Source organism: Canis aureus, chromosome 1 (genome assembly GCF_053574225.1).
Source record: "Canis aureus isolate CA01 chromosome 1, VMU_Caureus_v.1.0, whole genome shotgun sequence".
Lineage (NCBI taxonomy): Eukaryota > Metazoa > Chordata > Mammalia > Carnivora > Canidae > Canis > Canis aureus.
In genome coordinates, this window is record NC_135611.1 from 81,940,583 (window position 1) to 81,953,371 (window position 12,789).

General features: G+C 33.3%; 1 protein-coding gene across 5 annotated transcripts in view; it reads right to left on the reverse strand.

Moving 5' to 3' along the window:
- VPS13A (vacuolar protein sorting 13 homolog A) overlaps positions 1-12,789 on the reverse strand; it is a 234,742-nt gene that overhangs the window by 70,769 nt on the left and 151,184 nt on the right. For all 5 annotated transcript variants that reach the window (XM_077906342.1, XM_077906335.1, XM_077906373.1 and 2 more), the window contains 3 exons: positions 12,330-12,490; positions 4,271-4,374; positions 383-665 (listed from right to left, as the gene is read on the reverse strand). In XM_077906342.1, coding sequence (XP_077762468.1) covers positions 383-665; positions 4,271-4,374; positions 12,330-12,490 — 548 coding nt within the window. The remainder of the gene's footprint in view (positions 1-382; positions 666-4,270; positions 4,375-12,329; positions 12,491-12,789) is intronic.

Below are 12,789 nucleotides of genomic sequence, written 5' to 3' on the forward strand. Positions count from 1 at the left end.
GAGGGGGACACTTGATGGGATGAGCACTGGGTGATATGCTGTATGTTGGCAAAACGAACTCCAATAAAAAATATACACGACAAAAAAAAAACAAAAAAAAAAACAAAACAAAGAAATATATATATCATTTTCATAAATGATTTTCAAAATGGCATTATCACCTTTGTGCATGTAACTTATATTCAATTTAATAGCCAGATTTCTATGGTAAATCAGTGGAAAATATGTATTTTTTTTCTTTTTGAAAAACATCTAGACTACCCACTCACCAGTATTATCATTTTTATGGTAACATTAAGACGTTGCTTTATTGCTCATAACTTTAAATAACCAAAACTATAAAATCAAAGACAGGAAGGCATTAAAAAAAATTAAAGAATACCTCTATATAGTAAGCAATTTTGTAAGGAAGAAGATTTCGAAGCAGGATAGGTGGCCACAAATGCATTATGTATGGTAAATCCCAACCATCTTCTGAATACACTGACAGAGAAGCCAAATTATCTTTTTCTGGGACAACATTAATGATAAATGGTTTTTTAGCAGCATTTATAGATCTACATTTCTTTTTTAGAAAAGTGCCATCATTTTTTATAATTTCTTCAAAGTCAATTCTTTCACATGCTTGATAGTCCTCATCTTCTGGCCTCAGAGAAAGGGGTGATCTGTGGTAAAGGGTGAAACAATATGCTTTTGCTTTAAAAGGAAACATAAATGATTACTATTTTGGAACAATAAAATTACATCACTCCCTGCTTTTGTAATAAATTTTTTATAGTTTCTTCTCAGAGATAGTGAAGACAGACTGGTAAATAGATATTGTCATATCTTAATTTTCTAGAAACTAATCAAGTTATTTGGTTCTTAGGAGAACATTTTTCTTAGAAACTTACTATCATAAAGTTCACAATACCTGGTTTCCTACAGAAAATATATAATCTAATAGATCCTATATGCAAAGCAAACATATACAATATTTGTTGATTTGCACATTTAACTTAAAAATACTGGCTTTCCTGAAAATGTGGTGCTAATAAGAAGTACATGGCATAACTGAATTCAGAAACTAAAAACACATTTCTATTGAAAAACAAATAACCATCAGCTTTTCAATGTTAATCAAACAAAAGCTTTCAATAGATTATTGCTTAAACACTGAGCATAGTTGCAGAAGTTGTTGCAAGAAGACAGTGATAAAATCATGTATGATTAATTCTTATATTTAAATATCACACTCTCTGTTTACTATTTCAATTATATTTTAGGTTTAATCATTTTTCAAATCTAACTTGTCCAAATATAAACACTTAAATATTTTTATACTTGTAAAATCAATTGCCTATAATTGTGACACTGTCTCTTGCAAATGAACAACTATCAATATCAGCTCCAGTACAGATTTTGTCCTAAGCCCTAGTCCTAAAATATTCACTACACACTTCTATAATGATGTGTGATGGTGACTTAATTTGATAGACTAAACTCCAAACCTGAACTCCAAAATGGTTTGGAGTTCTCTGTGTGTCCCTTTTCAGGGACTTCCAACTATATTAGCACTGTGGACTATAAAAAAAATAGGACTTTTCCATCTCCCTTGACATACACATAAGTCTAATCATCTATTAAATCAGTTATCAGATTTAACCTATTTCGTTTCTACATTCTCTCTGTAATTTTCATTCTCTTTTTCATTCTTTTAATACTTAAAAAACTTGATTTTCTCTAAATTAAACTAATGCCAATAAACTCATCCAGATTATCAAAACCTTGACTGGACCCATTATTTATCAATGAGAAGGTAAAACTGGAAATGAACAAATGAGTAAGTCATTCTTTACTCTTACAGATATCTCAATCAGATGGGAAATGTAATGTTAGAACTTGTGCATTGTGATAGATACAAAAAAACATGTGCATGGCGCCTGAGTGTGTAAAAGTGTGAAATCTTTCTAGACGGTTGCAGAGCATTTTGTAGAGGTAACAATTTTGCCAAAAAAGCTTTATTTTGAACAGAAGACCTGAATTAGAGAAATATGCAAGGTTAAAGGAAAGTTTAAGAAATTAACAGGAAGAAAATGTGAGAGAAAGATGATCAATGGCAAGAGGTTCTGTATGAGAAGAGCTGATGGAATGAAAGGTTTTAAAACAGGACATCAAATGTTCTGAGAAGAACAAAGAAAAAGATGATATTAAAGACAAAGATAAAATTAACATAAATGAGGGCAAGAAAAGGAGGGAGCAAGTTCCTCAATGTGAACTTAAACTATGTTTCAAATGTTATATATTACAGATGCACACTCCAATCATCCCCCAACTATTCTTAATAGACTCATACAAACCCTGTGCTTTCAGGTCTCATACTTTCCTTCCACTTAAGATTGCCCTTCTCTGCTAATCTGCACTTCATTATTCATTATATTTGACCTTTAATTCATGTATCTCACCCAGGAGTCCATTGTTATATCTTCTTTGTTTTCGTGGTTTTCTGCAACTACCTTTCTGTAACTCCCTACAACCCACTGTTTTCTTCCTACTGTATTCATGGAATGTATCAATCTCATATTTACATAATGTATCAATCTCTCAAAGGTCACCCATGCCCAACTCATCTTGGTATTCCACAGTAGTGCCTTACACACAGCAAAACACCTGACAAATATTTGTTAAATGAATTAAACATAAAAATCAGTATATTTAAGTTCTTCAGGGAAAGGTAGTCATTTCTTAATTTAAGATCTCATACCTTAAATGTAAGGGTACCTATATCTAAGAATTGGATTAGAAACATATCTAATGTGAAATACAAGCTGGTTCATCACTAATAATTCTAATTAAAATTAATTAATTTCTAGTTGACAAATTAATATTTAGCCTTGAATAAGAAAGTGTAAAGATACTCTAATGGCCTAAATTTTCTCTTCTATGGACAGAGTCATAAAATAGATAGCAATAATTTATTAAAAATAAAGCAGAATGCCATTAACTTTTCTCATTCCAGGACGAAGTATAGGGCAGCCCGGGGTGCTCAGCGGTTTAGCGCCGCCGTCAGCCTAGGGTGTGATCCTGGAGACCTGGTATCGAGTCCCACATCAGGTTCCCAGCATGGAGCCTACTTCTCTCTCTGCCTCTCTCTCTGTGTCTCTCATGAATGAATAAATAAATATTTTTAAAAAAAATAAAATAGGATGAAGTATAAACTTCACAGAAATTTTTAAACATATCCCACATGCTATCTTTAATCTTGTAACCCACCCAAAATCTTTCCTAGAATAAGATCAGATATTAATAAACAACTACTTTGTTATTCTCTGAAAAACAAAATTCTTTCTCTTAGCAAGTTTGAACTAAGCAATAAAACACTCATTAGGATTAGAAGGAATTAGCAGATATCCTAACTAAAAATTATGTGCCCAGACTCTGTAAGCATCAGGAAGCCAATCATAAACTCTGGACATAGATCAGAAGAGACACAGAGGGTATTTCAGCACTGTTCCCACAGCAAAGGTCTAGGCACGGGGCTAGTGTGTGTTCTGAAATGGTACTTAGACAAACTACAGTGCTTATCCCCAGGGAGATAATATTTTCCACTAGAGTTCAATATCCCCGAGATTATTTTCAATTCCTGATTAAATATCCAGAATATAAAAAAATAAATATCAGAATACTTGTTGTGATATTAATCCTATAGTTTTAAAGACTAGCCGCTCATTAGTATCTTGTAAGAATTTTACATATAAGATTTTTTATCAAGTTCAATCTAATTTTTAATATTTAAGATCGATGTACTATATGTCACTATTTACAATATAATCTATCACTGAACAATTAATATGCAGATAAAAAGATAAAATGTTTTCTAAAGGGATTTAAAAAATTCTACTGTAAAACCTTTGAAAAATGAAAATGATTTCATAATAGTTGTATATAAATCCAAATGCTACCAATCATGCTCAATTCAACATTTTCTAAAAATCATGTATAAATTATTATGGCTATAATGGCTATACTATAAGCATGTAATAACTGTATTTACTAGTAAAAGCATAAATGATTTATACAGTATAAGTTAAATACATTGCATCAAATATTTTTTTTAAAAAACCCAAACCTTCAAGTACCCTGAAACTTAAATAAGTTAGACAAGTTATTAATAGAAAAAATTTTATTAAACTTTGATCACTTAAAGACAAGTAGCCCTACAAAATCAGAAACTAAAAATTCTACAAGACACCTTAAAGTAAAAAGACAAAAAAAAAAAAAAAAAAATCACCGGTAAGATGTTAATGGTATGTTGAATTCATTTCCAGGTGAGGCCGTTCCCAACAAAATGTCCCCTTCATAAACAGAAAGTGGAACTGAAAAATGATTTTTTATCTGAGAAAGAAAAAAAAATCATATTTAGCACAATTAATCTAAGCATTTAAAGACATCTTTAAAAACTCAATTGAAATATCCCAACAAAGAAATTAGTGGGCAATATTTATCTTGCTAATGTAAGTTAGAAAGAAAAAACAAATATGCTATTATTTATCCTAAAAATTACAAGAAAAGGTGTGTCAAAAAAAACCTTTAAAAATCTTAGAAGGAAGATAATATGTTCTTGACCCTCAGATAAATATTAACTTCTTCAGACAAAAATAGAACTCAGGGGAAAGAATATCTAAATTTGAAATGTCTGTATAACAAAAGTGGATAAAAGGACACAGGCTGGGAAATGAGTACGTTTTTACAACACTGTTGTATGTTGCTCATTGGATGAGATACTTACTCTCCATGCACTTTGTAGGAGTATCTCATCCAGAGAACAGCATACAAAAATGATGTAAATATTAACATCATTTTGATTAATATATATTACCAGATAAACTTCCAAACACTTATACTACCTTTGAGATGTTAAAAACAAATTTGTTAGTAAAATAGTAAAATCTTCCTATTTTCAAAAAATTGTATCAAAATGAGAAACATACTAAGAACTAAGAACTGATAAATGGGTAATCCTAAATACACTCTATTTCTAGATATATTGTTTACTCTATCTGAAGCAATATGAACATTTAAGTTTCTATAAATAGTATAAGGAATTTAAAATTAATGTATAACTATTTAAAAATTTTAAAATCAACAATAGAGAAAGTAGCCCAATCTTTTAGAACAGTTAACTACAGATCAAAAATGAAAGGGAAAAATTTGTTTCCAGCCACGACGGAATAATAGAGACCATATAAACCCTCCCAACATACACAACTAAAACACAGGGGGGAAAAAAGAACCCGCATTAAACAATGGTTTTCAAAAACTGAAGAGCACGCAACAGAGGAAAGGAAAAAAAAATTAAAAAGAAACTACAAAGATAAGCCCTAAGACTGCCTCAGCTTGCTGCCTAAAATGCGGGGGGCGGGGTGTGGGGGGAGTCAAACAGAGCCTTAGTCTGCTGGAGTCAAAGAGACAGGAGAATTCGGGAACGCCAATGTTTCTTAAACTCACAGCACACTGAAGAGCAAGCCACGTGGAGAGGCAATTAGCTGCAGATTTAAGAGTGTCTCGTCCAAATTTCACATGGGTACTGACTGAAATATGACTATCCGTAAACTATCTAAGGCTCAGTAAAGACTGACCACCAACCTGCTCTCAACAAGAGTTTTCCAAAGTGGCTCAGGTCTCCTCCCACAGCAGAACTGAGCAAACCCGGCTTATCACCGTGCACCCTTCCATGTTCTGCAGAGGGAGTCCATTCAAAACGGTGTCACGATCCTGGCAGTGTGCAGGGAGACCCCAGGGGCCAGCATCACTCCAAAGGGGCTAGTGTGACCAGGAGAGGGAAAATAACCATACACACCAGTTCAACTACAGGCTCAGCAGTGGGCTCGGGGCCGACAACTAGTCTGACTGCGGGCTTGCCTACCAACAAAAGCTTCTTGGGGGACAAAACAGGGAGAGTACCTTACAGTTGGGTGGAATTACAGCTCTGGCAAAAGCCTGGTATGAACCAACTCAACTTCAAGGTGGCCCCAGACTGATCCACCAGCAACACAGGGACTACACCCTGCTCACAACAGGCAAAGAGAGTCATTATAGACCCCTTCTTCTTCACAAGGTCACTACCTTCAAGAGCAGAAGACATAGTTGACTTTTCCAACACACAGAAACAGATACAGAGAATTAGACAAAATGAGGAGACAGAAAAATATGTCACTTTCATGAAAGAACATGAAAATCATGGAAAGAAAGCTTTAAAAAAATGGAGAGATAAGATGCCTGATAGAGAATTTAAAGTAATGATCAGAAAGATAGTCACAGGACTTGAGGAAAGAGAACAGGGTCTCAACCTCAGGCCCCCCCCCAAAAAAATGATAGAAAACATTAAGAAGAACCATAAATTGGGCAGCCCAGGTGGCTCAGCGGTTTAGTGCCGCCTTCAGCCCAGGGTGTGATCCTGGAGACCCATGATCAAGTCCCACATCAGGCTCCCTGCATAGAGCCTGCTTCTCCCTCTGCCGAAGTCTCTGCCTCTCTCTCTGTGTCTCTAATGAATAAGTAAATAAAAATCTTAAAAAAAAAAAAAAAAACAAACAAAAGAAGAACCATAAATGAATAACTTAATAGCTGAAACTAAAAATACACTAGAGGTAATAAATAGTAGACCAAAGGAAGCAGAAGAACAGATCAGTTATCTGGAGGACAAAGCAATGGAAAGCAATCAAACTGAACAGGAGAGGAAAAAAAGAGTAATAAAAAATGAGAATAGGTTAAGGGAACTCACTGATGTGGTCAAATATAATAACATTATGCATTATAGGGATCTCAAAGGAAAAGAGAGAGAAAAAGGGGCAAAAATTTATTTGAAGAAATAATAGCTGAAAAATTCCTGAGTCTGGGGAAGGAAACAGACATCGAGATCCAGAAGGTACAAAGAACCCTCAACAATATCAACCCAAGGAGATCCACACCAAGACACATAGTAATTAAAATGGGAAATACAGTGGTAAAGAGAAAATCTTAAAAGTAGTGAGAGAAATGAAAACAGTTCCATACAAGGGAAATCTCATAAAGCTTATCAGCTGATTTTTCAGCATACACTTTGTAGGACACAGAGAGTGGCATGATATATTCAAAGTGCTGAAAGAAAAAACCTACAACTAAAAATATTCTATTCAGCAAGATGGCAATTCAGAAAAGGAACGAGTTTCCCAGACAAACAAAAGTTAAATGAATTCATCACCAGTAACTCAGCCTTACAAGAAATGTTGAAGAGGACTCTTTGAGTGTGTAGGAAAGACCGTAAGGAAGAGTAAGAGAAGTATAAGAAAAGTAAAATTAAGTATATCTATAAAAATACGTATACTGATTCACAATACAAAAGAACATAGAGTATGACACCACATACTTAAAATGTGGGGAGGAGAGGAGTAAACATCTAGTGCTTTTAATAAACATTAAAAAAATGGGTTCAGGGCAGCCCAGGTGGCTCAGTGGTTTAGTGCCGCTGTCAGCCCAGGGTGTGATCCTGCGGTCCCAGGATCGAATCCCACACTGGGCTCTCTGCATGGAGCCTGCTTCTCCCTCTGCCTCTCTGTGTGTCTCTCATGAATAAATAAATAAAATATTTTTAAAAATTAAAATATAAAAATAAGTTTAAAAAAAAGAAAATGAAAATACAAAGGTTCAAAATCTTTAGAATACAGCAAAAGCTGTTCTAAAGAGGGAAGTTTATAGCAATGCAGGCCTACCTCAAGAATAAAAATCTCAAATAAAAAACCATAACCTTACATCTAAAAAAGATGGAAAATGGACAAAAACCAAAACCAGTAAAGGAAGGAAATAATAAAGATCAGAAAAGAAATAAACAAAATGGAAATTTCAAAAAATAGAACAGAAAATGAAACCAGGAGCTGTTCTTTGAAAATATCAATAAAACTGATCAACTATTAGCCAGACTTATCAAAGGAGAGAGATAGAGGACTCTCATATGAACAAAATCTGAAATGAAAGAGGAGAAATGCAAAAATTACAAGAGAATATAATGAAATATTATATGCCAGCAAATTGGACACCGAGAAGAAATGTATAAATTCCTAGAAACATACAACCTACCAAAACTGAAGCAGGAAGAAATAGAAAATTTAAACAGACCGATTACCATCAACGAAATTGAACCAGCAACTAAAAACATTCTAACAAACACAAACTCAGGATCAGACAACTTAACAGATGAATTCTACTGAACATTTAAAGAAGAGTTAATACCAGTTCCTTGGTGCTGTGCCTGATGTTGGTGGAAAACTTTCAGTTTTTTACTACTGAGATAATGTTAGCTGTGGGTTTCTCATTTATTGCTTTTATTATGTTGAGGTATGTTCTTTCCTAACTTACTTTGCTGAGGATTTTTATCAGGAATGGATGTTGTACTTTGACAAGTGCTTTTTCTGCATATATTGAAATAATCATATGGTTTTTATCCTTTCTCCTGTTGATGTGATCTATCTCCTTGATTGGTTTGTGAATATTGAACCACCTTTGCATCCCAGGAAGGAATACCACCTGATCATGGTGAATGATTTTGTGTGATTCATTGTTGGATTCATTTTGTTAGGATTACTTGTTTTAGTGCTATGAAAAATACTCATGAAAATATTGCTATTTTGATAGCTCACACTATTACAAAAACTAAAAAAAGGAAGTTAACCTTCCAAATTTATTTTATTAGGCCAGCATTACCTGGTATCAAAACCAAATAAAGACACTACAAAAAAAGAGAACCTACAGGCCAATCTCTCTGAAGAACAGAGATGCAAATGTCTTCAACAAAAGTTCCATCAAAAAACTACTAGAATTGATAAATAAATTCAGTAAGATCACAGGATACAAAATCAACAGACAGACATCTGTTGCATTTGTATATAATAATAAAGTAGCATAAAGAGAAATTAATAATTGTACTGAAAATAATATAATGCCTAGGAATAAACTTAACCAAGGAGGTTGAAAGACCTGTATTCTGAAAACTATAAAACAGTGACAAAAAAAAAATTGAAGATGACAGGAATAACTGGAAAGATACTTCATTCATGCTCATGGGTTGGGAGAACAAATATTATTTAAATGTTGATATTATCTAAAGCAATCTACAGATATAATGTAATCTGTATCAAAATAGCAACAGTATTTTTCATAGCACTAGAACAAGTAATCCTAAAATTAATATGGAACCACAAAAGATCCTGAATAGCCAAAGCAATCTTGAAAAAGAACAAAACTGGAGCTATCACAATCCCAGATTTCAAGATATATCAAAGCCACAGTAATCAGTAACAGTATGGTACTAGCACAAAGAAAGACATATAAACATAGATCAATGGACCAGAACAGAAAGCCCAGAAATAAACCCACAGTTTTATGATTAATTAATCTCTGACAAAGAAGGCAAGAATATACAATGGCGAAAAGAGTCTCTTCAACAAATGGTATTGGGAAAATTGGATAGCTACTTGAAAAAGAATGGAACTGGATCACTTTCATACATCACACACACACACACACACACACACACACACACACACACACACAAATGGATTAAGGACCTAAATGCGAGACTTGAAACGATAAATATCCTAGAAAAGAATACAGGTGGTAATTTCTCTCACGCCGAAAATAGCAACATGTTTCAATATATGTCTCCTGAGGCAAGGGAAACAAAAGCAAAACTAAACTAGTGAGAGTATAGCAAAATAAAAAAGCTTCTCTACACAGCAAAGGAAATAATCAAGAGAACTAAAAAACCTACTGAATGGGTGGAGATATTTGCAAATGACATATCCACTAAGGACTTAGGATCTAAAATATACAAAGAACTTATACCTATTAACATCAGAGAAAAACAATCCAATGAAAAAGTAGGCTGAATAGATGTTTTTATAAAGAGGACATACAGATGACCAACAGACACATGAAAAGATACTCAACATCACTAATCATCAGGAAAATGCAAATCAAAACCACTGAGATATTGCCTGGCACCTGTCAGAAGGGCTAAAATCAGACACACAAGAAACAAGTGTTGGTGACGATGTGGAAAAAAAGAAGCCCTCATGCACGGGAATGCAAACTAGTGCAGCTACTTGGAAAACAGTGTGGAGGTTCCTCAAAAAATTAAAAGTAGCATAACTGTATGATCCAGTTAATTGCACTAATGAGTATTTCTCCAAAGAATATGAAAACATATTCTATGAAATGTTTTGAAATGAATTGAAATAAATTAATGTTTATTGCAGCATTATTTATGATAACCAAATTATGGAAGCAACCCAAGTGTCTACCAATAGATGAAAGGACAAAGATGTGGAGTATATATAAACACTGTAATATTGTTACTCATCCATAAAAAAGAATGAAATCTTGCCATTTGCAATGACATGGATGGATCTACAGAATATAACACTAATTGAAGTCAGTCAGAGAAAAACAAATACCATATGATTCACTCTTAGGTTTAAAAAAAAGACAAAAAAAAAGACACTCAAGTATAGAGAACAAACTGGTGGTTAACAAATGGGAGGTGGGTGGTGGGATGGGTGAAATACAGGAAGGATGTTAAGAATACACATATCATGATGAGCAATCAGTAATGTATAGAACTCCTGAATCACTATGCAGTACATTTGAATAGCACTGCACTTAATTATACTGGAATTTAAAAACTTTAAAATAAAATAAAAATCAATTGTTACTGAGTCCAGAGATTAAAATTCAATGTAATTCACATTAATAAATTATCTTTTAAAAAATCCTTTCAATAAACAGAAAATTGTTTGACAAAATCCAACATCCATTTCTGATAAAAAAAACTCTCAGTAAACTAGAAACAAAAGGGAGCATTTTCAACCTAAGAAAGGTCATCTACAAAAAAAACTACAAGTCAAAACATACTTAATGACAAAAGAGTGAATATGTCACCACTAAGACTGAGAACAAGGCAAAAAACATCTGCTTTCAGAACATCTACTCATATTGTATTGGAGTTTCTAGCCAGTGCAACAAGCAAGTAAAGGTAAAATAATACATATCCACATTTGAAAGAAAAAGTAAAAAATCTTTATCTGCAAATACCAAAATTACGTCTACAAAAAAGCTACGAGAATAAGTGCATTTAGTAAAGTTGCATAATATAAGTTAATATCAAAATCAGCTGTACTTCTATTAGCAAAGAAAAATCAGAAATATGTAAAAATGCCAATTTAATCATAGTTTTGTAGGAAACACTGAAAATCTAAGTCTAAAATTTAAATGGAAGCAGAATGGACTCAGAATAGCCAAAACAACTTTGAAAATAAACAAGGTGGGACAACCTGTATTACCTGATTTTAAGACTCAGGATAAAATAGTAATGAAGACACTGTGGTACTGACATAAAGATAAATAGACCAATGAAACAGGAAAGAAAGTTGTGAAATAAATCCACAAAGATATGAAGCTGTTTGGTTTTTCTGGGCCAAAAGTGTCAAGGCAATTTAACAGGAAAAGGATAATCTTGGCTGGAACAGCTGAATAGCCAGCCATATGGCAAAACATAAACCTCAATCCTTACTTCACACTATATACAAAGATTCATTCAAAATGGTATTTGGAATATCCATTTAACAGATTACTAAACAACATGTAACTATATATAATATTAATACACAAAAGGTAAAATTATGCTGAGTGAAAGAACCCATACTCTTTTTTGTACTCCACTCCATTTACCAAAATTCTGTATTGTGTGAATAATATAAATAAGAACATAGAACATACCCTAAGAACAGGGTAGGGAGTACATCTGTTTAACATCAATAAAGATGTACACAATTTTCCTCATATTTTCTAAATAAAATCAAAGAATATACACTATCCACAAGACCTAAAACAAAATATTGATGAGGTGTTTTTAGAATAGTAGTCCAACAACGGGGTGCATGGATGCCTCAGTCGGTTAAGTGGCTGCCTTTGGCTCAGGTCATGATCCCAGGGTACTGGGATTGAGCCCCACATTGATTGAGTCTGCTTCTTCCCCTGCCTGTCCCACTCCCAGCTCATGTTCTCTGCTTTCTTGCTCTCTCAAATAATTAAATCTTTTTACAAAAATTGTCTGAAAAGATATTATAAAAAGGGTCCTATAAAAAGTTATGAGAAATATCAAACAAAATCCTATCACTGTTCATACTAGAGTACTACAGTCACTGGTAATGGTTTTTTTTATATTCACTGTATTACTGTTACAGTTTATATTCTTTATTTTATTAGCACACAAATATGTGTAATATGACCCCACAGAATAAAGGATCATTTCGTACCTGCACTGGGGAGCGAATTGTTACCTTCTTACTTCCTTCCACTCCATCAACTTGACAAACAATTGATCTTTCAACCCCAGACTCTCTGTGTCTTACAGTGTACAGTCGCCGTCCCACTTTTGTTAAAGGAATTTTATCAGCAGTAGAGTGGTTGGCAGGTGCTAAATGGAATACATATGTTTGAAAGTTTTTACTATAAATCATCATATACTAATATTAACTAGATGTTACATGCCAGATATATCAGATAATTTCTTAAACTCATAAATCTACTCACTGAAGTCTTTAGATATAAGACTATAGAAAAGGGCTATTTCTTCATATAATCTATATAAAATGATATATTAAGAAGCCACAATACATTCCCACAGCATTCATCTAAAACTTTCTAAGCATTTTACCAAAAAAAATTTTTAACTGGAAAAAAAATTCATTCATTAGTTTAACCTAAGTGAATAAT